At 38.0% G+C, this 25896-nt stretch overlaps 1 protein-coding gene across 3 annotated transcripts in view; it reads left to right on the forward strand.

Moving 5' to 3' along the window:
- Nucleotides 1-25896, forward strand: part of FU (kinase family with ARM repeat domain-containing protein) — a 52399-nt gene that overhangs the window by 21283 nt on the left and 5220 nt on the right. For all 3 annotated transcript variants that reach the window (XM_010247691.3, XM_010247690.3, XM_019196338.2), the window contains exons 7-17: nt 2122-2185; nt 2845-2929; nt 3544-3616; nt 3711-3779; nt 3890-3970; nt 4138-4246; nt 4334-4483; nt 7903-8041; nt 16990-17161; nt 17862-17960; nt 18048-18596. In XM_010247691.3, coding sequence (XP_010245993.1) covers nt 2122-2185; nt 2845-2929; nt 3544-3616; nt 3711-3779; nt 3890-3970; nt 4138-4246; nt 4334-4483; nt 7903-8041; nt 16990-17161; nt 17862-17960; nt 18048-18596 — 1590 coding nt within the window. The remainder of the gene's footprint in view (nt 1-2121; nt 2186-2844; nt 2930-3543; nt 3617-3710; nt 3780-3889; nt 3971-4137; nt 4247-4333; nt 4484-7902; nt 8042-16989; nt 17162-17861; nt 17961-18047; nt 18597-25896) is intronic.

Raw genomic sequence — 25896 nt, forward strand, 5'->3', positions numbered from 1 at the left:
CTTCAGGGGGCTTGGTAAAAGGGCAGCTCGTAGATTCAAGAATGCATAATGTTTATCATCACATTAGCTATTTGATGTAATTCAATTGGTTAAAAATAAAGAGATTAAGAGTTAAAATGCTTGAATATGTTTTATATGTTATGCTTGATTTATCAATAAGAGAATGTTATGCTTGATTTTATTTTAAATATGTTTTACATGTAATGTTTATGTATTTTAATTTGAGATAATATGTTTTTTAAAGAATTTATCTTAAAATTTAAGTTTACATTTTTGCGCCTTGCTTTAAAAAGGCTTGCGCCTTGCCTTGTGCCTTGCGCCTCGGGCGCAAAATTGCCCTTGCGCTTTTTTTTGTGCCTTTCGCTTTTAAAACACTGGTATAGAGCAATGACACACACCACTTGTGAATTAATCTAGTTTAAGCATTTCCCCCAAGAGATAGACATTCCTGTAGGCAAACCCATTTAAGGTATTTTGTGACAAACAAGCTATCATGAGAGGACCAAACATATAGAACTATAGGAGTTGACTGTCATTTTGTGAAAGAAAAAGCTGGAGTGTATTTGCAACAAGCTGATTTGTGCACCAAGAGTTTAAGCCGCAGTAGGATGGATTATATTTGCAACGAGTTGGAGTATTGTCTTAAAAGGCGTGGGAGGCATATGCCTAGAGGTGTGCCTCCAGGCGAGGTGCCCCCAAAATGCCCTGAGGTGTATGCCTAAGTGCAAGAGGTGTACATTTCATACACTTTGTGCATGAGGCGTGCTAGAGGCTTATGCCTCATGTGCCTCGCACATGCCTCACATAAAAAGACAACAAAAGAACAAAAAGAAAGAAAAAAAGAAATAGAGAAAAGAAAGAAAAGGGAATGGAAGGGAAGGAGCAACATCTATTAATGGTAAATATGCTGATAGGGGGCTGGAGCTTGATTTATGACCTTACAATTATTGTGCACTCTTTTTTTTGGTGGCTCCCATGATCACTTCTATCACACCTTCCTCCTTTCATCCACTACCTCGTCCTAAACCAGCATTTTGAGGAGCATGTCTTCGTTCTACACTGAAGAAACTCTTCTGTGTGAAGAAAACACAAAACACCACTAATGATGTAAGATCACTACTTCCTAATCTAACTTCTGTGTCTGTGCACTGATTGGCTCATATTCTGATTGGAATCCATAAAGCGACCTTGCAACATCTAAATGTTTACATTATTGCATGCGGATTCTTAGATCCGCAGAGAGGGGCTGATACACACTCAGCTCTTTCCTGAGATTTTGAAGAATTGAATAGTAATATTCAATACTCTTGTACCTTGTCAAAAAGTAGTCTTGGTTTTATTGATATATTTGAGTGACATTATTCTGGCCATAGTGTGGCCTTTGTACGTGTTTCCAAATTTCTTTTGCTGCTTCAAGAGCCTTGGTGTTATATTAATCTCTGATGCCTTGTTAAATAGCCATGTCACAATCTGTGTGTTTTCTTGCACCCATTAATTATATCCAGGACAACCAACAGTAGATGTAGGATCTATTATGTGTCCTGATTTCCCTTGGGCAGTGAGAAACAATCCAACCGCCTTTGCTCAAGGCACATTATTTTCATTTGAACAGTGAAATAATCTAGGTTCATGACCAGCCCCGTTTCGAAATCACATTAAAATATGCTATGTCTTTACAAGATAAGTCAAAAGATGATTTCCTTTAGATGTGGACTCACTGTACTACAACTCAAAACTAATGCATCCCGTTCCTGTAGCCAAAAACAGTTGAGAACTAGACCCGAAACTTCATGTTACACTATACAGCATACTAAAGTCCTTCCTACTACCAACCTGCACTCACAAACTTATTGATTGACACATCCAGCCTTCATTCTTCACCAAACAAATGGTACTATTATCAGTAATGCTTTAGTCAATCTGATATATGCACCATCACAAACCTTCAATTCTGAGTACCATCACTGTCAACCACCATGCCCCTCTTTGAACCGTCGATTAGAGGGACTAAACAACAACTCACAGTTGATCATAAGTTTAACAACAAAGAAAGCTCATAGATCTTAAACCTCATGATGAAAATGGAGTTTAACTCATTTATGTAGATTGCTTATTTTGCAGCTTTGTGATTTTGGGTTTGCACGAGCGATGTCTACCAATACTGTTGTCTTGCGGTCTATAAAAGGTTAGCAATATGTTTGTACATTTTGCATTTCTTTTTTACTATCTTGAAGGACCGTAATAATGTCTTTATGTTTTCCATTGACTATGATGCTCTTTTATTTTTCATTTTTTTGATATACAACCCAATTTGGTGGTTTTAAATAGCTGAAGCATTCTTGTTGTGCAGTAGATTTCTTTGTTGTTTTAACTGCATTGACTATAGTCCTTTTGCCTTATGATATATTTATATTCTTGAGCACTTTAGTAGGTAGTAATGAGTTGAGCATTTGTTAATCTTTGAAGGGACCCTGCCTTAGGCTTTTGTTCAATGCAGGATTTTAGTTAGAATTGTTCAACTTGGTTACCAAAGTTTGTTGCTTCCTTGCACTTAGGAAATGCCTTTTGGTTCTAACCTGGCAAACTTTGTGCATATGTTTATATGCAGTATGATGCTAACTAGCATAAATCTAGCATTTATTTGTAGGATTACATTTTAGACTTGTACTTTCAGTCCTAAAGCCCTTTGCGATCATATACATACACACAGATGTTTATCTACCTATCTATCTATTTATCTATATATATATATATCCATCCTGCCCCAGACTATCATTTGTTCCTAGCTTCGTGGTTCTTATTTTCTTATTAATTATGCTAGCTTGTTCTGTCTCTGTCTATCAGGAACTCCCTTGTATATGGCCCCAGAGCTGGTCCGTGAACAACCCTACAACCATACTGCTGATTTATGGTCTCTAGGAGTTATTTTGTACGTATCAATATTGCTTTTATCTGTTTTGTCTCCATATACATTATGATTCTAGTTTTTGTTATAGTTAAATCATGACATACCCCAAATGACAAATCATTCCTTTTTTTTTTGTTTTTTCCCCATTGATATGAATTGGTAATTCTTGCTCTTTCCATTTTTTACTCGGTAGATCATGGTGTGTAGCTTTCCTGGATATGCTTTTGTTCTGGACTCTATGCTGTTTTCTATCTAAATTAATTCCGAGCAAAACATTTTGCCACCCAAAATAGTGTTTTCTAATATCTGATTAGTTATGGAAATTCTCCCTTTGTTATGGTGCATTTGGTTAATTAAGCTGAAGTATAGATACCATGTTTTCTTCCCTTTTTTTTCTAGTTGCAAGTTAACTCTTAAGAAGTATGAGTACATGAAATGGGAAAACAAAGATGCGATGGTTTCTGATCCTTATTATTCTCTGAAAAAACTGCAGTTGGCTACTGTTGCTTCTAGGGATAGTGTTCTATGTATTTCATTAATGATTCGTTTGAGTTGTGAACAACCTTTCCATTTTCTTTCCATTCATGCTTCTTTTATGACTTATTATAACCCAGTTGATTTTGTGGCATAACCAGGTATGAACTATTTGTTGGTCAGCCTCCATTTTATACAAATTCAGTATATGCCCTAATCCGACATATCATCAAAGTATGTTATTGCAAACTTGCAATCCCTTTCTTGTATCTTTCTGTCTTGGTACTTCTGTAGAACAAGAAAAAATATCTGCTGTGCTGTTTTACAGGATCCAGTAAAATATCCAGACAACATGAGTCCAAATTTCAAAAGTTTTCTAAAGGGGTTGCTCAATAAGGTTGTTTCATCTTATAGTCCTACTTCTGAGATGAAGCAAAAGCTCTTTGTTTTCCACTTTTTGCTATTTCATTCAGCTTGTAAAAGAGTTCCAAATATCATGGACAACAGGTACCACAGAGTAGACTGACTTGGCCTGCACTTCTTGAGCATCCGTTTGTCAAAGAATCATCAGATGAGGTGGAAGCCAGGGTAAAATCTTCTTAAGTTTTGTATAAATTGCTGTTATCTTTTTCTGGTGTCCCTCTCAAGCCTTAGATTTGTGGAGGTCACCTATATGCTGTAACACGAAGATCCTTCTCCTGTGAGTTGACATTTATGATGAAGATAGTGATTAATTGTCTTGTAAAATTGGTCAGGAACTACGTGCTGCAACTGCTACAGCCAGGGGGTGTGATGCAGCGTGGAGGGGAGAAGGAAGTAATGCACATGTATCAACCACTACACATGTGACGATCAGTAATGAGGGTGAGAACCTTTCTTAGTTTAACAGAACTTTCTTTGTTTCAGATTTGTCAGCTTCATAGGAACTGTTCCAAGATATTTATGTTTCAGGTAAAGGCCATTCTTCTGCTGTTCATGATAATGGCAGGGTTTGTGGTGTTCCCAACGAATGCCAGTCAGATATTCCTAGCTCAGCTGTGGGCAATTATTTACCACATGAATCATCAGGTTTGGTAGGTCCAACTGATGCTGTTCAACCAGGTTAGTTGCTTGATTAGTCGATTTTCTTGTTTTTTTATATCTTCTTGATTATTAAGATCTACTGAAGATCAATATATGAATGAAACAACCTGTATATTAAAATTTCTGCTTTTGATTATGATGAAAATGGTATTAGTGTCAATTTGATGTTGGGATTTTGTATTAGTAATAGTCCGAAAGTTTCATTAAATTTATATGAAATTAATGTATCAAGTGCCTAAGTAATCAGGCAGCCTTGGCTAGAAATCCTAGCGACAAGTCCTCATCTTGGGGAACCAATCCTCAGTGCAATTGATTTCTATTTGCTAACTCTTTTACTAAATTGCTAACCCACCAGCCATATCATTGGTTGATCTCAGAGTCCATCTGCAAACTGTTCTCATCTTCATAGGCAGTTCTAATCTCCCTTGTAAGATGTCTATATTGTCAAGAGCTTGTGTTGTTCCTTTTGAGCTACCCTAGTCCCCACAATCACCTGTGATTCTCCTAAATCTAAGACCCTGAAGTTTATGCTGTGATTCACCCGTGAGTCTCCCTAAATCTAAGACCCCTTTCCCTTCCTTTCCCTACCTTTTCTTTCAAACCAAACACAGCCTTAGAGTTTGCTAGTCTTAACCCATGTTAAATTACAAATAATTCTGCCTGAGTTGAATCACAATGGCCATTGTATCCAGAAAACAAGGCTAATATATTACCTTCATAATTTTGAATACTCCCCCTATTCCTTAGGCTCATGAATTCTCTAAACTGTAATCAGCGAGGTTTATATTGATGACATTAGGGGTATGGGGAACTAGGTTAAGCCTTAGATTTATCCATTGCAAAAATGGCTTTCCCACCACAAACGCAGTGGGTCACTATAGTGTTCTCACCAGAGTTTCAGTAAGCGGAGCTACTGGAACTTTTCTGCATTGGGCGATGTCTATTTTTGAAATCTCCTTGCTGGGTTCTAGGGGTGAGCACTATTCAGTTAAAACCGAAAATTTTGGTTTCGTTTTTTTTTTCGGTTTTTGGTTATTTTGGGTTTTTTTGCTAATTCGGTTTTCGGTTTCAGTTTTTAGAATTAGAATTTTGGTTAACTGAATTAACCGAATTTTTTATTATTATATGTAATATATAATATATAATATGTAACATATAATATATAATATATAATATATAATATATAATATATAATATATAATATATTATATATTATATATTAATATATAATATACTGAAATTTGATTTCATAATATATATTTTATAATTCATAATATGAAATATATGTTACAATATATATAATAAGAGTATATATTATTAAAATTCGGTTTTAACCGAAATAACCAAAAACCGAACCAAAAATTTTGGTTTATTCGGTTCAGTTTTTAACCGAATAAACCAAATGCTCGCCCCTACTGGGTTCTCAACCTTCGTGAACTCATTCATGGCTGAATGTGCATTTGATCAAATCTTCACACTTCTTGGGCTGGTTCAAATTGGGAATCAGAGATCACAGGGATTGGAAGCTGAATGCTCTGTAACAGGTTCAATCAAATTGAAGAGAGAGAAGAGGTGAATTGGAATGGCAGCTGCGTCTTCTCACACTTCTATTATCATTATATAATAGAGTGGTTCAGGTCATGGAGGAGTTTTTAAAACCTTAGATCAAATCCAAATTGATTTGGGAGAGAGATAGGAGAGATAAACTTTCCTAATTTGGTCATAACTGCTTTTAGCAGTTGTGTTCCATCTAGGACTCCTAGAGTAATTCGACACAGCATCAACTTTTCTAGAGGTTTCAGAGTGAGAGGGAGTCTGTAAGATGTGGGACCCACAGGAATTCAGATAAGACCAAAGTTCAAAGGTCTGACCTTAGTTGCAGTTTCTCAGTTTGACTATGAAACTGCATGGCTGAAATAATATGTAATTGTAGATATAATTTTGTATTTGTATATTAATATATTGCAAGGATACCTTCAGCCTCCTACCTATTTTTTTTTTCACCAAAAAAAAAACCTATTTTTGTCTTGATATACTTGTATATTGTAATATTATCATATTATGATGTCCAAATGTGCCAATTTATCAAATATGTAGGTTTATTGTCAAATTACCGGTTAAAAGTGTGGTTGTTAATTATAATTGGGTCTTATTGGTTCAGATTCAATAGTCCTGATTATAGACCCTATAGGGTGTTGTTCTGAACTGGTACTGCACATTTTATTATTCCGTTTGGTTCAGATTTACCCCGGTCTGATCCATTAAAAGAACTATGTGCATGGGTGTGAGTTTAGGTTAACAATATTACATATTAGAAATAATTAAATGTAGTCTGTGGTGTAAATGATTGTATAAATATCTAATATATATGCATATATACATATTATAAATCAATGTTGTCAAATCTTACAAGTTATGATACATTTCAGGTTTTGAATCATGAATCCCAAGGGTTTTGATTCAAATCTCATGTCTGAACCATTTTATATAAAAATCTTGTGATTTTTTGTTTGAATCCTACAATTTGATCCATAAATCTTACAATTTATGCGATTCCTGTGATTCACTATGATTCAAATCAATTAAATTAAGAATCAGTTATCTACTTTGTCATTTTGTGTTTATATTTAGTTTTGTCAATGGTGCCTTGTCTGAAATACCTTGTATGAACTTGATTTATTTATGACCATATATTTGATAGATATGGATTAAAAATAGGGTTGAATCATTGTTCTATGCATATTTAACCTTCTAGCATTTCTATATTTAATTTTTTGACGAGTTTGTAAAAACAGAAATAATCTTATGAGTTATGGTATGATTCATGATTCAATTTGATTCAACTTTATCTATGATTTATGATATGATTACGATTTTCAGAACATTGTTATTTATACACAATTTACACATATATGTAGGTGTGAATATTATAAAATGCTGGTAGGGTTTGGGTGGGATTAAGCTTTGGACTGCTTGAAGCCTCATCCCAAGCAGCCAAGCCCAACCTAAGTTTAGGTCAAGCCCAGCCCAGAGCCTAAAAAGTCAAGACTAAACTGTGCAAAGGCTCCACTTGGGCTGCATCAGTCTATGGTTGTTCACTGGACTTGGAAAACTTTGTCTGCATTGTTTCATAATAAAGGCCTATTTGGAATTTTCGATGTTATCATTACGGGTTCGATTATGATACTAGAAAAACTTGATATCCGAAAAACTTGTGACCAACTAACTGGTATCATAAACATGTTAACCGATGAGGTGGTATTTATAAAATTCATGGGTGGGTTTTCATTGGTGAAAGCTCTTTCGGTATCACGTCTTTACAACATCATAGATTTCCCCTATCATTACTTGTTATTGCTATCAATTTGCTTAGTTATCTTACTTTTACATGTCCTTGGTAATATAGTTACTTAATTGGATTTTTGTGTGGTTTCCAGGTTGCCAAGTGTTGGATAGGTTAGAAAATAATTCTCGTACAGTAAAAGGTGCAAATAGTATTGGCCAAGATAATGAAGCATTAAGAAATATTTTACTGCCCATAAAAACTTGGTCCCAGAGCTCGTCCAACTCTCACAGGTAAGAGGAAAAATTAGTGTCTCCCTTTACATTGTTTTACAATTGCAACATCATTCCATATTTTTACATGACAATCCAAATTTTAGAAGCTGGTAAATGTTAAATAGAACTTAGGTGGCATTTGATTGCTCTGATTAGGTTTGAAATCTGAAGAACTTGGAGTTTGGGTCTTGTTTGTGTTAATGTCTGAACTATACCTCTGAATACTAATAAAAGGTCTGATTTGTAAGTGATGGCTCATGCATGGAATGGTTTTGGATGGCTCATAATGACAAATATGCGCTCCTTTGTTTTTAATATGATAGAGGCTTTAAAAACATATTTTTGGTTTTTTTTTTTAGATTTTTGATGGTTAAGAAGAACATTTTTGCTTTTCAGATTTCAGATTTATCAAATGCAACCTTAGTTTTTGAAATCAAATCTGGAATGAAGAGAAGAGACAAAAGAGAAAGCAAAGAAGACCCTCCTTTTTACCCATTCTCTTATTTTATTAGGGCAACATAACATAATAAAAAATACACTTTTGCCGCATGCAACTAATAGTACATATTACAACACTCTCCTTCAAGTTGGGTTATAATGTAAATCCTTCCCAACTTGTTACACAATTCATTATGACCAAGGACATTCACACCTTTTGTGAATACTGAATACATTAGCTAGTTGTCGATTAGAGCTAAAATATGGGGTACAAACTTCATCATTTTCAATTTTCTCCTTAATGAAATGCTTATTTACCTCAATATGTTTGGTTTGGTCATGCAAACCAAGATTGGCAACTATATTAATAGTTGCTTTATTATCATTGTAAAGTGATATGGGGTGTCAACAACGAATCCTACTCTCTTAGAAGATTCTTAATCCACAACATTTTAGCCACTCCACAGTTCATGTGCCATAGCATGGTACTTAGCCTCTAAACTAGATCTAGTGGTTGCTTTCATGGTTTTTAAAACCAAACCGGACAACAAATCATTTCGGGGTTTGGTTCCTGGGTCCAATGGTCTGATCGTTCGAAACGAATGGATGGCCCGTTCTTACAAAAGAAGTAAAAAATTAAAAAAAAATAAAAAACGACCAAAAAACACTAGGCGATTTGAATGGTTTGAACAGCTCGACCGCCCGGGTTAGTGGCCTGTTGACCAAATCAATAGTTTTTGGCCAAAAAGACGATTCTCGGGTAAAATAGAACCAGTCAGGTGATTGGTTCCTGGTTTCCGGTCCGACCATCCGGTCCAATCTGGTTTTGAAAACCATGGTTGCTTCTTGCTCCTCCACGTTACCATACACAAAAGTACAATATTTAGTAGTGGATCTCCTGTCATCAATTGAATTTGAAATTTATCATAATCGAATTTGTTAAAGGTGAATCCGTGTTGAGTTCTTGTTTGTAGTGACAACTCGAACGATGTGGAGTGAGATTAGCATGTCGTATTTTCAAGACGAAAACACGTCAAAGAGCTTGAGGGGATGACTTGGGCGAGGGGACTTCGATGGTCAAGTCAATATTGAGTTGGCAAAGTGAATGGACGCTAGTAGGTAGAGAATCAAAGCAGAGTAAGTGTGCAGAGAAGTGAACGTACCGTTTAAGGGTGAGGGTAGAGGTGTAAATTGGGTTATGCTGGGCCAACATGGCACAACTCGCCTGTGGCCCGCACAAAGAGTGTCCCGTGCCGTGCTTCCCTCCCTTGGTATAAGTTTGGGGGGGGGGGTGTTGGCCTGGCACGACCCATGGCTTGAGCCTGTGTGGGCCCTTCCCTTTCTGTGGGCCTAGGCCTAATCGGGCCAAAAAGGCCTAGAGTTTTTTTGCTAACTTTCCTTTGGGCTTTGAACAAATTGAAAAAAACAAAAAAATCTAACAAAGAAATGAAAAAAATACTTACCAAAATTCAAAATGGACAACAAATTGGAACAAATAGGATTTTTTTTCATTTAAAATATAAAAAATTACAAATTAAAAATAAAAGTTACATTGTTGAAAAAATAACAAATAATGTAAATAAAATTGAAAAGATTACTCTATCTCCTTGACGTTAATCATCTGCTTCATCAGATGTAGTAGTGTCATGCCCTTCTTTGTATTGTAATTTATCCTCAACATCCAACAAATCTTTAGAGTAGATGTCTTTTTCTTGTTTCTCATGGAAGAGCAAATGCCCGGCCAAGTGGCCAGTACCACCCTTGCTACTGAACCTAAAGTCAGTCCTACATTTTTGGAAAACGACTCTTTTTCCCTTCCCCTTTTTTTTGATCAATAACACTTTCATTAACTCATCAAAAGAAGATTTACAATAGGAAGACAAACACACTTATCTTCCAAGAGCAACAAAGAACCTCAAGAGAAGAAAAAAAGAAAGAAAACACACTATAGTTACAACTTAGCCAAAAAAAAGTGAATCCCTTTCTGCCCCTTGTTTAGCTAAGCCGTCAGCTAGGGAATTAGTCGATCTTTTAACCCAAAGTATCTTAACTTCCATCTCCCGCACCAGCCACTTGAATTTCCTCCTCTTATTATTGTACTTCCATAAGCCATTGTGATCTTTAATCAGCCACCCTATCACCACCTCTGAATCCCCTTCAATTAAGAGTTTCCTGATGTTCAACTCCTTAGCTTTCTGTACTCCTTCCATAACTGCAAAGATCTCAGCTCTAAGGGAGTCACCCACTCCAATTGGGCTTGAGAACATAGCAGAATTGACCCCATTTTCATCCCTAAAAACACCCCCAATCCCCGATTGTCCCGGATTTCCCCTGCTACGCCCATCAAAGTTTAGTTTCACGAATCCACTAGGTGGAGGGGTCCAAGCCACACTCATTACTGACTTAGTCTGTGTGCAATTTGCAATTTCACCCCACTTCCTCAACATGTCATCCACAGTGTAATCTGTGAAAAGCTCCAAAGATTTCAGCCACTGTACCGCCTTAATATGAATGATAGCCCTCAGATCTGCTGCTCCTCTTTGAGCTTTTGAGAATATCCTGGAGTTTCTTTCTTCCCAAAGTGTCCAACATACTTCAGCCCTTAGTCCTCTCCACATTGTCCTTCCCCTTTTCATCCGCCACCTGAAAAAAGAAGGGGAAAAAGTCCTTGCAAGTCTGATGGGGTATTCCAGCTACATCCAAATAGGGACAAAGCCCATTCCCAAATTGACCTCGCAAAATGGCAAGACACCAGTAGGTGAAAACTAGTCTCCCCATTCGCTTTACAAAGAACACACCACTGAGGTGACAAACAAGTATTGGGTCTCTTCTTTTGGAGTAGATCACCAGTGTTGATTCTTTCCAGATAGGCTTCCCAACAAAAACTACCAACCCTAGGAGGTATTGCTTTGCACCAAACCTCATCAACAGGAAAAGGAGGGAAGGTAGGACTGGTGGACTGACTTAAGTCTTTGAAGAAAGAAGCACAAGAAAAAATGCCGTTGGGAGAAGGTGTCCAAATTCTAGAATCTGCCCTAGTGGGGTCTAAGACATGTTATCAAGAATTGCAATAAGGCTCAAAATATTGTCAAAGTTTGAGTCCCTCAAATCCCTTCTTAGACCCAAGTTCCACCCAATCCCCGAAGTGGAAGAGGACGGGGTGGTAGAAGACGAGATTGGCTCATTTTTCAGATCAGAAAGAGCAAACAAAGAAGGAAACTGATCCTTTAGAGGGTCACTTCCCACCCAGGTTTGTTCCCAGAAGTTTATGGAGTTACCGGAATTCAAATCATACCTGATATTAGGGGAGAAAACTGGTAGCAGGTCATGAATGGCTTTCCAAGGAGAATTGCTTGTGGTCCTAGCTCTGATTCCAACGTCCCATCCATTATGCTCCAGCCCATGAATACTTGCCACTATTCTAGCCCATAGCTTCTCCTTCTCCAAGGGGAATCTCCACAACCACTTTCCCAACAAAGTCATATTCCTTCTCATAATATTCTTTAGCCCGAAACCACCACATGTCTTACTCCTACAAACTATCTCCCAGCTAACTCTGATCCCTCTTTTCCTCTTCCGGTTCCCACAGGAAATTTCTCATTAACTTCTCCAATCTATTAGCAACCTTCACTGGGATTTTAAACATCGACAGGAAAAAGATAGGTAAATTAGCAAGCTTGGCCTTAATAAGAGTAATTCTCCCACCAAGAGAGAGGTAGTTCTTTTTCCATGACACCAGACTTTTTTCAAACCTTTCCACCACCGGGTTCCAAAAGCTCTCTCTCATAGGATTATCACCTAAAGGCAACCCTAAGTAGTTCAAAGGCCACTCTGAGACTTCACACCCCAGCACTTCAGCACTCTCCCTGATCTCTCCCTCCTCCAAATTCACCCCCACAACACAACTTTTCCCAAGGTTAACCTTCAAGTTGGATATTTGCTCAAATAGTTGTATCATCGACTTCAAGTTCCTGATAAAGCTCACTTTACCGCCTTCACAAAACAGAATCGTGTCGTCAACAAACTGCAAGTGAGTAAGGGGGGTTTCCACCCTCCCAACTCTCCAGCCTCTAATAAGCCCCCTAGAATCTGCTTTGTTAATCAGTTTCCCCAAAACCTCCACAATTAGAATGAACAAGAAAGGAGAAAGGGGGTCTCTTTGTCTTATACCCCTACTGATTGGAAAGAAATCTACCACTGTCCCATTCACTAGCACTGAGTAATGACAATTCCGGACACAACCCATAATCCACTTACACCACCTATCCCCGAACCCAAATTTAGTCAAAACTTTCCTAAAAAATTCCTAGTCCATCAAGTCATAAGCCTTTTCCAAGTCCAACTTATAGACCACTCCCTTCTTATCCCTCTTAAAGTTCTCCACACTCTCATTAGCAATTAAAATCTGATAAGTAATTTGTCTTCCATTCACAAAAGCTCCTTGGTAGTGTGCAATGATATCTGGCAAAACCTTCTTCAGCCTCAAAGACAACACTTTTGCAATGATCTTATACAAGCTATTAACCAAGCTAATTGGCCTAAAATCCTTCGGGTGGGAAGCATATTTTCTTTTTTGGAATTAAGGCTATAAATGTAGAGTTCACACCCGGATTGACAATTCCTTTCGTGAAAAACTCCTCAAACACCCGCAAAAGATCATCTTTCATAATATCCCAATAGTCCTGATAAAAAGCCATTGTGAACCCATCCGGCCCTGGGGCTTTTGTTCTATCCATAGAGAATACAGTCTCCTTGGTCTCTTCTAAACTAAAGCTTCTCTCCAAACTTCTCTTGTCCACCCCTACATCTGGCCAATCCAATCCTTCTACCCACACCCTTCTACACACAGGCCTTCTTAGAATAGATTTGAAGTGCTCCACACATGCCCCAACAATCTCCTCTTGATGTACTAGCTCAACTCCATCTACTACCAGTTTGGAGATCAGGTTCTTCCTTCTCCTGCCATCTGCTAGAGAGTGGAAAAACCTAGTGTTTCTGTCCCCCTCTTGCACTCATTTACACCGAGATTTTTGCCTCCAGCTAATTTCCTCCTTGTGCAGGCAGTCCTCTAACTGTCTTCTTAAATCTCTCCTGAGCTCATTGTCTTCCTCTCCAAGTTCTCCCCTTTCTTCTTTAGAGTCAAGGCTTTCAATTTTATCCAACAGATCTCCCTTTCTTTTTTCTATCCTCCCAAACTCCATCAGATTCCACTCCTTGATTTTTGCTTTCAAAAATTGAAGTTTCTTATGGAATTTCATCCCCTCCCATTCCACCAATGGGTTACACTCATACCACCACTCCCTCACTTTGTTAGTAAACCCTGGGTGGAGTAACCACATATTTTCAAATTTAAAGGGGGTAGGATCTTCACGCCTTCTTTCCTCCTTACATAACACTATGAGCCAATGATCGGAGGCCACCCTTGGAAGAGCTCTAGAAGCCAAGGTTCCCCAATGATCTTCCCAATCCAGAGAGAACATGAATCTATCCAGTTTAGAGCAAATGGGTCTAGATTGGAGATTTGACCAAGTAAATGTCTTATGGGCTAGGGGGATCTCTTTAAGCTCAAAGTCATCCACAAAGCTGTTAAACTTCCTCTTGCTTTTTGTCACCCTCTGGTTAACCTTATTGGATTCCTCCGAGAATCTAATCACATTGAAGTCCCCACCCATGCACCAGGGCCCATCCCACAACCCTCTAACATCCGCCAATTCCTCCCACAACTCCTTTATCTTTCTGTAGTCATTCAGTCCGTAAACATTTGTGAGAACCCACTCCTTTCTCTTTTTCCCTTCCCCTCAACCTTCTCTATTTTAAATATTTTTCAAATCGGACTAGTGAACTTATCGTTGGGGAATTGGTTTCGGGAGGAGAAGTCTACAATTATTTTTAATTCTAAAAAAAACAAAAATTAATTTAATTGCACTTATCCGGATGGTTGGATTATCAATTCAGAATCTTATCTTGATTTCAATAGTTGAAGCCTATCAAAGCCTCCTAAATGGCTAAATTGTTAACTGCTTAACTACCCAAGTGTATGACAGTATGAGACTGTATGTGAATTGAGATGAGAGACTGAGAGAGTACGAGAATTGAGAAGAGAATTGCTGAATTGGTGTGATGAGAATGGTGGATTGGTGTGGAGGTTAGGGTTATTTATAGGAATAGAAAATAATTCAATTGCCCAAAATATCCTAAAAAATAGCCGTTTTTTAGTTATTGGGAGGGGTATTTTGGTCATTATAAAGTCATTTACCACTTTACCTAAATACCCCCCTAAATTAACTATTATATTGTTGGGGGGCATTATTGTTATTTTATCTCCCCCAAGTCTCCAAAGCCAAAATACATAAATACCCCCTATATAGCTGTTTATAGCTATTGGGGGGGGGTATTTCTATAACATAGTTGTCAAGGCGATGCCTAGGTGCCCGCCTAGGCGACAAGGCACCCTTTGAAGCTTGCCTCGTCTAATCGCCAAGCTGTTTTCTACTTCCTACTATAAAATACTTTTTTATTCATTCTTTTTTGAGATTATAATTATAAAATAGACATTTTTGAACTAAAATAATCATTTTGTGTGTTTATATACTAATTTCTTTTTATTATTTTATTATTTATTGGGGTTTAATCAACACAAACATTGCTAAATGCTGTATTGAACCCTCAAAGACTTAAAAACCTTAACCAATAATAGGATCTATTTTTTTAACATAAAAAAATCCATCGCCTAGGTGACTAGGCGACAAGGCGCCCCCAGATGCCTAGTCTCACCTTGGCGGCTTGAAAACTATGTTCTGTAAAAAGCCCCCTTGAAAGTTGAAACTAGCCATTGGGGGGGGGTCTCTGAGACTCCAACCGTCCAATGACTAGTTCTTCGGGTGGGCCATGCTCGGTCCGCTGTGGGTTGGGTCGTGCCGTGCTAGCCTGGCCCATGGACTTGAAACCCCAAGCCCGGCATGACCCATACAATCATGCTGTGCCCTGGCACGACCTGTGAACCATCGTGCCGAGTCGGGCCGCGGGTGACACAGTGATTTAAAAGGCGCACAAGCGAGGTGAATTGTAGGGTAGGTGCCTTGCCTAGGTCCTAGGCGTAGCCCTTTTAAAGTCCATGTTAGGGTCCTAAATTCTTAGTTCTCACACAAAAATAATGATTTTATAATTTTAATTGCTTTTTAAGAAGATACTTTAGTAGAATTAATGAATGAAAATTACCAGATATTTTAGTAATGAACAACATTACTAAAATATCTTCTTAAAAAGCAATTAAAATTATAAAATCATCATTTTTTGTGAGAACTAAGAATTTAGGACCCTAACATGGACTTGTTTGGGTTTTCCTCGAGGGGCATGGCACAAAGGTGGCTCGTAGAATCAGGAATGTAATATGTTTTACATCACATTAGTTACTTTAAGTAATGCAATTGAGGAAAAAAATAGATTGTGGGTTTTACATGCTTGAAATTTTTTTTATATGTTTGATTTTATTTTTAAATTCTCATTTGAATTTGCTTTGCATGTTATGTTTATGTATTTTAATTTTAGATAATAGGTTTTTTAAAATATTTATTTTAAAATTTTAGTTTATATTTTTTATAATATTATGTTTAATGTTTTTTGTTTTTTTTGATTTTTTTTTGATTTTTTTTTGATTTTTCTGACATTTTGTTGATTTTTTAGCATTTTAAAAAAAATTTTGCCCTTGCTTCAAGAAGGCACACGCCTTGCCTTGCGCCTTGTGTCTTGGGCGCAAATTGACCACTGCACCTTTTTTGCGCGTTGCGCTTCTAAAACACTGATCAGAACAGTATTGGAGATATTAGAAAAAGGGATTTCTGGAAGATTTCGTATCACTACCTAGCCTGGAAGATTCATGGCATCCTCCTGATCTGGGCATTCTTAAACTGTACTTTGATGGAAGCAGTCTTGGTAACCCGGGTCCTTCTGGTATAGGAGGGGTATTAAGAAATAAAAAAAAGGGAAGTGTTGGGAACAGGCCCTTGTGGACAGGGTGGCTCTATTACAGCAGAATTGACAGCAGCAGTGTTTGGATTGCAAAAGGCAATGGAGATGGGTGTGAGAAAGTTGGTTATTGAAGGAGATTCTAAAGTAGTTGTCAGCTGGCTGAGACACAATGAACAAGTCCCTTGGAATTTCAGTGGATCCCAAGAACGGCTAACAATTTAGCGGATCAACTAGCAAAACAGGGGTTCAAAAGGGAAATCTGCTTCTGGTCTCAGTGGTAACTGTAAAAACAAAGTGTTATTGGGATCGCAGACTTTTATTTGCTGGGGTAACCGAGGCAACCCTTGATGTACCTGCATACTTTTATATTAGTTAATAAAATGTTCTGTTACTGATAAAAAACCATGTTTATTCCACGAATTTCCAGTGTTGAATTTATATACTTTGGAATACTTCTACCTTTTTAAGGTTCTTGGATGTTATATACCTTTTTTTTCTCATTGAACCACATATTTTTATGCCATGTTATACAAATTGACTTGCTTTTTAAATTTGTATAGGGATCAGGAAATTCCTCGTGTAAACCAGTCACTAAGAATTCTTTCAAACTTAGTTGCAGCTGGAGCACTTCATTCTAATGTGGTGGTTGATGATATTGTATCTGAACTCCTTGGATTCACTGCTATTGTAGTTGGCATGAAAACTGCTGATGGTAATGACTTAGCGGCAAAGGTATTATACTCTAGGCCTTCATGAAGTTTCTAGCATTTGATCGTCTTTTATTTGTATGTGAAGTAGTGAGAAGAAGACTTTGTACCAAACTGATGTACCATCTTTAGATGATCATGGTAGTAAATTAGAATGTTAGAATCTTATTACACAGGTATGTAAAGGATACAACTAGATAAGGTGTCAGATATACTATTTGCACTAAAAAGCTTAAATATCTGATGCAATACATGATATATATACTGGTATTTAGGTATTATAAATTGGGGTATGGAGAGAGATTTAGGGAACAAAAGAGCTAGTGAGCTGAGTCACACAACTTTGGAAGTTGAACCGAGTCTTTGGCATATTGCCTAAGAATATTTTGAGATTGGAATTATACTAATGATGGGTATGGGCTTTGAGTTTGATTGGCACCTTGGGTTGGATCTTGGATAGAGTTAGTTGCCCAAGTCAGATTGGTTGCTTTTATAGAAACTAGTTTGGAAGTCTAAGGCCTTCTTTGTCAGGAATAAAAGTTCTAGTATGCTCATGCATTGGTAATTTGTTTGTGGAAATCATGTCTGGAGCTTTCCTATATCCCTTATGATTGGTGTGCCAATAGAGATTTTTATGCCTTGTAAAAGCATTCAGTTCTTCTGAAACTAGTATGACATTTTGATGCTGTGTGGTGGCTGAAGTCCTAAAGTTCTGACATATGCAGAGTCTATCAATTTTAAAGAAATTAGTGGATATTATTGGAGTTAATGTCGGGAAATCCTATTATAGGCATTGGGTTTCCTTAATGGAGCTTTACTCACAGGTATAACTCTTGCCATGGTATTGATTAGACTATATGAATTTTCGACAATTTCTGCATCATGAACATTCTCATTCTAATAAATTGTAGGTTATAAACAACAAGGACGATTCGTTTGCAAGAATTTTGTATGAGTCAACTGCTTGCATTGCAATCATGTTATCTAGGGTTTCTCAGGGACTCAGAAATTCTGTGTCAGCTGCAGTTCCTGAGACGGCTTCTGTTCCTTCACCATTGGATGACTCTTCAAAACAAATTTTAGATCACATTAAGACATCTGGTGTGGTGGATTTGTTGTTCGTGTGCCTAATGACTTCAGGTTCAAGTCTCATGTCTGGTTCTTCACAAATGCTGCGTTCTGCCTGTGAAGCATGCAAGGCTATGTGGGCTTTGGTAGATGCATTGGAAATTCTATCCTTGAAACAACATGCCTATTTGTTTCCTTTAGACTCTATTAGGAGCCATTCATTGCATCGACTTGACATCAGAGAGCATGACCAAGGTTCTTTTTTTGGGGTTGATTTGGAAAAAGTTATTGATGCAGTGACAAGAGCTTTCCTTAAATCAAAAGCTATGCAGGTTGCTATTTACTATTCCCTTCACCAACGTCTGGAGTCAGCTGTTTCTTCTGCCATTCAGGTGTTATTTTCTCTCTTATCCTTGACCAGCGCAGTCTGTATTTGTATGTGCTTATTTTGATTACTAATGATTTTTGCATGTTCCTATATGGATTACATGTGTATGCAACTTTCTTTTTCTGTTCACTGTCTAGGCTCTTATAATATTAGCAGTTGGTTGGGTATGCGCCAATTTAATAATTATACATATATGGGAATTTTTTTGGTGTGGTGTTCTTCTACCCCTTCCCTCCTTTTCTTGGCTTTATTACTGATCAAGGATTTTGAAAGATGTATGCATAATCACTAATTTTATACATAAACCATTTTGAAAAAGTATTGTGTTCTGTCATTGTACTGTTTTTCTTTTTTAGCCTTCTAACATGATTCTATGCGTTTCATGCCTTTAACTGGGTAACAAGTATTTGAACACTCACTGTACTAATCCATCTTGCAATTCTTTCCCATTGTGGGCTTTTGTACAGTGCCTTATGCTAGTTTTTTATTTTCTTCTTTATTTTCAAAGTGAATTATTTTCGGGCTATGAATGATATCTGTTTATATGAATTTGAATACAATCCTGTTAAGGGTGATTCTAATTCAATCCATTTATAATTCTATTGAATATGAATCCATCCCTATCTTATCTGATATTATATATGTTTAAATATATAATGTTTGGGTAAATATGAATCCATCCCTATCTACTATACATAGTGTGTGTCTAACCAGTGTTTTATGAGAAGATAAAACATATTGAAGTGGACAGTCATTTTATCTAGGAGAAGGTGCAGTGTAATGATGTTGATGTTCCATTTGTCATATCAGAAAAACAACTGGCAGATATGTTCGGCAAGGCATTTAATAGACCATGGTTTGATTTTGTTGTGTCCAAGCTGGTCTATACAACATATATACACCATCTTGAGGGGAGGAGTGTAGAGAGTTACTGATATAATGTTTAATGGAAGAGTAGTTCAGGCTTTGTGCAAAAATTGCTAAAATAGGACTATAAGTAGGGGTAAGATGGGGAGTTCCATTTTATTATTAAAAAGTGCAAAAACTGTAATTTTTGTTTTTGTGTATAATATTTATCTTCACGTTTGGAGCTTTTTATGCTTTTACAAGGCATGAAAGTTAATTATTAATTCATATTAGCTATGGTTTAATTAATCACATGTTAAATTGATTTGTATTATTAATTCGTATTTTGCTTAAAAACGAAAGAAAAATTATTACTCTTGATCGACATCGTAGATTATCTCACATTGTGTATTCGAGATTCATAGAATTAAAAAAAGGGTGTGGCCTAAACCACACCACACCCTATAGAAGGAAATTCAACTTTATTACAAGGGATAAAGTAACAGGGCTCCAAACACCAGAATGAGCAATATGAAAAAGAAATTCAGCTTTATTACTCTTTGAAGGGAAATGATTTCTACAATGTTTGCTCAATTGACAAGTTTGACATTTCAGTTCAGACATAGACACTGACATAAACAAATCTGGAAACAAAATTTTCATTGACTCAAAAAACAAATGGCCAAGACGATTATGCCATAATTGAATCTGACTCTTACTAAACTTACTCATAAGACTATAGTTGCAAGACCCTGACTTTGTGGCTTCGAAAATAGCTTTGCTCTCCAACACATAGAGACCATCAACCATACTCTCTTTACCTATCGTCTCCCCCGAGGTCAAATCCTATATAACATAAGAGGAAGGAAAGGAGGTTATTGAACAATTAAATGAATTTGTAATGCTACTAATGGAAAACAAGTTTATGGGAAGTTTTGGTACATGCAGTACATTTGAAAGATTAAGGCCGAATCGTGAATGGGAGAGAAATGGTTCCTTGACCAGCTACGGTGGAGAATGAGCCATCAGCAAGTCTTACCTTACCTCTCCTAGAAAGAAGACTATAGGATTGAAATAAATTGGACTTACCCATCATATAGTTCGATGCACTAGGGTCTATTATCTAGGGAGACTCTGAAGTAAGAGAGGATACATGGAAGTTATTAGTATTTGGCCTGCCCTTGAATCCTGTTAGACTGATGACAGTTGAAGTAAAAGAAAGAGAGAAAGAGAGAGAAGAAGAGAAGAGAAGAGAGGGAGAAAGTTCTGGTTTGAATAAGAGAGAAAAGTCTTCTCTCTCATTAGGCTATATTTGTTTTTATATCACTATTAATCTAGAAATGACACATGTGCCCCTACTTAAATGAGGGACATAAGATCTAACATAACCTTACACATCAGCAACTTAAACATAAGCATAAAGACAAAAATACCCCTACATAGTTGACATTAACACTCCCCTCAAGCTGGTGAGTATATATCATATAATCCCAACTTGTTACTTATGTAGTCCACTCTTCCCCGACTCAACCCTTTAGTAAACAAGTCTGCCCACTGGTTTCTTGTGTTAACATATGCAGTATCTATCACTCCACTGAGCACCTTCTCTCTCACAAAGTGACAGTCAACGATCAACCTCTATGTGCTTGGTTCTCTTATGAAACACCAGATTAGAGGAAATATGGACTGTAGCCTGATTGTCACAATAGAGCTTCATTGGAGTGTCAATAGTGTATCCCATCTCTTGTAGAAGGTTCTTTAGCCACACTAATTCACAAGTAGTATTTGCCATAGCTCTATATTCTACTTTTGCACTGCTTCTTGCCACAATTGTCTGCTTCTTAATTTTCCATGTCACCAGATTACCGCCAAGAAAAGTACAATAGCCTGTAGTAGATCTCCTATCAGATATAGAATCGACCCAATCAACATCAGTATATCCTTCTACTTCAAGTTTTCCACTTCTTTATATCAAACCATGACCAAGAGCCCCTTTAAATACCTCACAATCCTTAGAACTACATCCCAATATGGAACCCGAGGTTTTTGCATGAACTGACTTACCGCATAACCGCAAATGAAATGTTTGGCCGAGTAATGGTTAGGTAGTTCAGTTTACCTACAAGCTGTCGGTATCTATCAGGGTCTTCAAACTCTTCACCCATATCACTGCTCAACTTAGTGTTTGTTTCCATAGGTGTTTCAGCTGGTTTAGCACCTAACAAACCTGTTTCTTCTAGCAAATCAAGGACATATTTCCTCTTACACAAGTTAATACCATGTTTAGACCTTGCTACTTCTATCCCCAAGGAATATTTTAATTTACCAAGGTCCTTTGTCTGAAAATGTTCCTGTAAAAAAGTTTTCAACCTCTCAATTCCCACTTTATCATTCCCGGTAATAACAATATCATCTACGTACACCACCAATAGGATCTTTCTAGCCTGAGAGTCATGACTGAAGACTGAATGGTCAACTTGGCACTGTTTCATGCTAAACTTCTTTACCACCTCAATGAACCTACCAAACCATGCTTGAGGAGACTGTTTAAGCCCTTAAATGGCTTTCTTTAGTCGGCACGCCTTACCATCCTCCCCCTGAGCAACAAACCCCGGTGGTTGCTCCATATAGACCTCCTGCTGGATCAAGATCAGATACTGGGGTTGGGGCTGGTGTGGGGATGGGAAGCAGAAAGGTGAGTGAGTGAAACATGATTAGAAATAGGATGAAGGGTACAATTGCGTTTACCTTTCCGCAAGGCAATGGGAAGATCAAGATCAGATACTGGGGTTGGGGCTGGTGTGAGGACAACTGCTGGATCTGTCGACGATGATGGAGCTAGAGGAGGAGCCGGTACATGTTGGCGATGTGTATACACTAGACGAATAGGTGTCCGTTCAACAGGTGGTGGCACTGGAGGCATGGACTTGGTCACAACTGGAACAAAAGCAACTGAATCCGCAACCGGACCCCAAGAAAAGCGGAGTAGACTCAAAGAAAGTAACATCAACACACACAAAGGAACGTTGGGAGCTAGGATGATAACACTTATACCCTTTCTTAGTCTAGGAATAGCCAAGGAAGATGCACTTAATGGATCGTGCATCTAACTTGTCCCTTCTTGGCCCCAGATTATGAACGAAGCAGACACACCCAAAAACCCGAGGAGAAAGAGGAAATAGAGACAAGGTGGGAAACAAAGTGGTGAATGGAGAATGACCATCAAGGATAGATGTGAGCATCCAGTTAATCAGGTAGCAAGAAGTAAGCACAATATCACTCCAGAAAGGTTTGGGTACATTCATTTGGTGCATGAGAGATCGAGCAGTTACCAAAAGATGGCGATTCTTTCCCTCAGCCACCCCATTTTGGGTGTAGGTACATGAAGTCTGATGGATAATGCCATGTTGGTCCAAATATTATTGAAATGATGTAGAGAAATATTCACGACCATTATCGGAAAGAAAAATTTTAATGTAGACACCAAATTGGTTGCGAATTTCAGTATAAACTTTTTGGAAAATGGCAAACAATTAACTCCTTTCTTTCATGAAATAAAGCCACATCATCCTTGAATAATCATCAACAAAAATGACAAAATATTTATATCCATTGTATGACATTACTTTATAAGGACCCCAAACATCTGAATGAACCAAAGAAAAAGACTCGACATACGGTTATCAACCCTAGGACTAAAGGGAACACAATGATGTTTCCCCAACTGACATGACTCACAATCCAAAACAGACATATGACTCAATGAAGGAACCAAAGACTTCAAAACTTTCAACGAAGGATGACCAAATCGACAGTGCCACTAGAGAGGAGAAAGAGATGACTGGAGAGCTGTTGACGTACTTCCACCACCGTCAAGAGAATACAATCAACCAGCTTCATGCCCTCCACCAATCTTCATCCCCGTCTTGAGATCCTGAAAAACACACGAAGAAAGGTAAAAAGTAATAGAGCAATTAAGAGACTTGGTCAACTTACTAATTGACATAAGGTTAAACGGAAATTTAGGGACATACAAAACTGAGGATAAGGGTAAAGGGTCCATGTTAACATTACCAACACCACAAATGGAGGATGTGGAACCATTAGTAAGGGTAACAGATTGTGATGTTGGGCAATGAGAGAGGGAAGAAAACACACCTGGAGTTCCAGTCATGTGATTGGAGGCTTTAGAGTCAATAGTCCAAGGATTGGGTGTGGATGCCAGACAAGACATACTTGAGTGTGCGAGAGTGGCCATGTTCTGCTGAGATGTGGCTTGGGCAAACCTCTCATACTCATCACGGGGAACACTCATCATCTCCTTCTCAGGTACATCTGTGGATGTAGGGAGCATTTGATCAGCTGAATGACTCCTGTTTGAAGCTACTGTCATTAGTCATGACATGATTGGCTCAAGTTGAAGGTGGACCATGCAAATCATAGCAATAATTAATGGTACGTCCATCCATACCACAGTGTGTACATCTCCTTGGACCCGAACTACGTCCTCTGCCACGAGCTCCCCCTGAATCTTGACCTCCAGTACGACCACTGCCACGACCAGACTGAGCTCCCCGAGCTCCACCTCTAACACCACGACCCTTCAACACTGCAAAAGCTGATTTGTTGGAAACACTAGAGTTCTCGGTAGATCCAATAAAAATCCTCCTAAGTCGAGCAAACACCTCTTCTAAGGAAGGGAGAGCTGATCCTCCTAGTATCTGAGCCTGCACTGGTTCATATTCAGATTTCAGCCCCACCAAAAATCGAGTCACATCTAGTTGTTCTCTTTGTTGTTGTTGAATTTTGACATTAGAAGTGAGGGGATAAACATTCAACTCATTACGAATGTTTCTCATACTAGCATAGTATTCAAGACTCTAATTACCCTATTGCAGATTAAAGTATTCTTGATACAACTGATATACTCTAGTTGTGTTGTCTTGACCCGAATACAACTTCTTGGCATGGTCCCACACTTCCTTGGCACTATCAAGAAACATGAAATTCACACTAATCTTGGGTTCCATATTGTTCCATATCCATGTGATAATCTGTGCATCTTCTTGTTTCCAGTCATCATACTCATGAGAATCAGTGGAAGGCCTTTCTTCCCTTATGTGTTTCACCTTCTTCTTTGCCTTAAGGAAGACTTCTATAGATTTAGCCCATGGTACATAATTTTCTCCATTCTGTTTAATAGAGGTCATCTGAACATTTAGGTAGTTAGTAGGGACCATCACACTAGTCTTACTGTCACTGTTGTCTCCCATTGCTGAAGTCTGTTATTGCTGAATTCAGCACACTGCACACTAAACCACACTGCACATTGAACCACACTGTTTTCAGTACTTATTATTGCTGAAAACTGCACTCTTTACACCACAAACCCTACCCCACGACTAGCTGAAAGCTCACCACACTGTTTGAGGATCACTCCTCCTTCGAATTACACCAAAATTTGCTTAAACCCTAACACACTACAATCTGAATTCCCACCATACATTCAGAAACACACTTATCATTTGATTTACAACAAGAAATTGCATAGAAACCTCTTACCTAATCACTCGAAAATCAGACCACATAAGGCACCCACTGCACCACACGAATCGGCCCTCTTCTCTTCATCGATTAGGGGGGGGGGCTTCTTATAAACCACAACAATCAATCACGAACAGCACAATTGGAGGCATAGAAACCTCTAAGGGAAGAGGGTGATCACTCCTTTTCAGCCCTTTCCCTTATCTCCAACTGATGGTGAAGAAAACAAGAGAAAACCCTAGACTGCGTGCTCAAAGAACAAAATTCTGGGCAGTTTTGATTTGCTTAGTTTGGCTCTGATACCTGCCCTTAAATCCTGTTAGACTGATAACAATCGAAGTAAAAGAAAGAGAGAGAAGAAGAGAAGTGAAGAGAGGGAGAGAAAGTTTTGGCTCCAACAAGAGAGAAAAGTCTTCTGTCCCATTCGACCAGATTTGTTTTTATATTACTGTTAATCTAGAAATGACACATGTGCCCCCACTTGAGGGACATAAGATCTAACATAACCTTACACATCAGCAACTTAAACATAAGCATAGAGACAAAAATACCCCTACATAGTCAACATTAACAGAAGTCTTTGGCAGTGCCGCAGTGTTACTTGATGTAGACGCAAAAGAAGTGGAGGGAGTTGTGCCAGAACCCATTTGATGAAGTGTTCTACCGTACTGCTCAAGCTGATCACGGAATGAGTTGATGATATCTTCCTTTGGATTAGAAATAGAAGGGCGGTCTTATTTCAAAGTGGGAACTGGAAACTGAAATTTGATGCTCTTGTGAAACCATTTTTGTTGAATTGTACTTCTCCTAACCTTGCTGAATAGGTTTCTTATTCTGTTCGTGAACTGATTTCTTACTTAATTCTTGTGCCCACTTAGGTTTTTCATGGAGATCCCAACAAGTGTTCCTAGTGT

Source organism: Nelumbo nucifera, chromosome 1, assembly GCF_055504915.1.
Source record: "Nelumbo nucifera cultivar China Antique chromosome 1, China Antique-T2T, whole genome shotgun sequence".
Classification (NCBI taxonomy): Eukaryota; Viridiplantae; Streptophyta; class Magnoliopsida; order Proteales; family Nelumbonaceae; genus Nelumbo; species Nelumbo nucifera.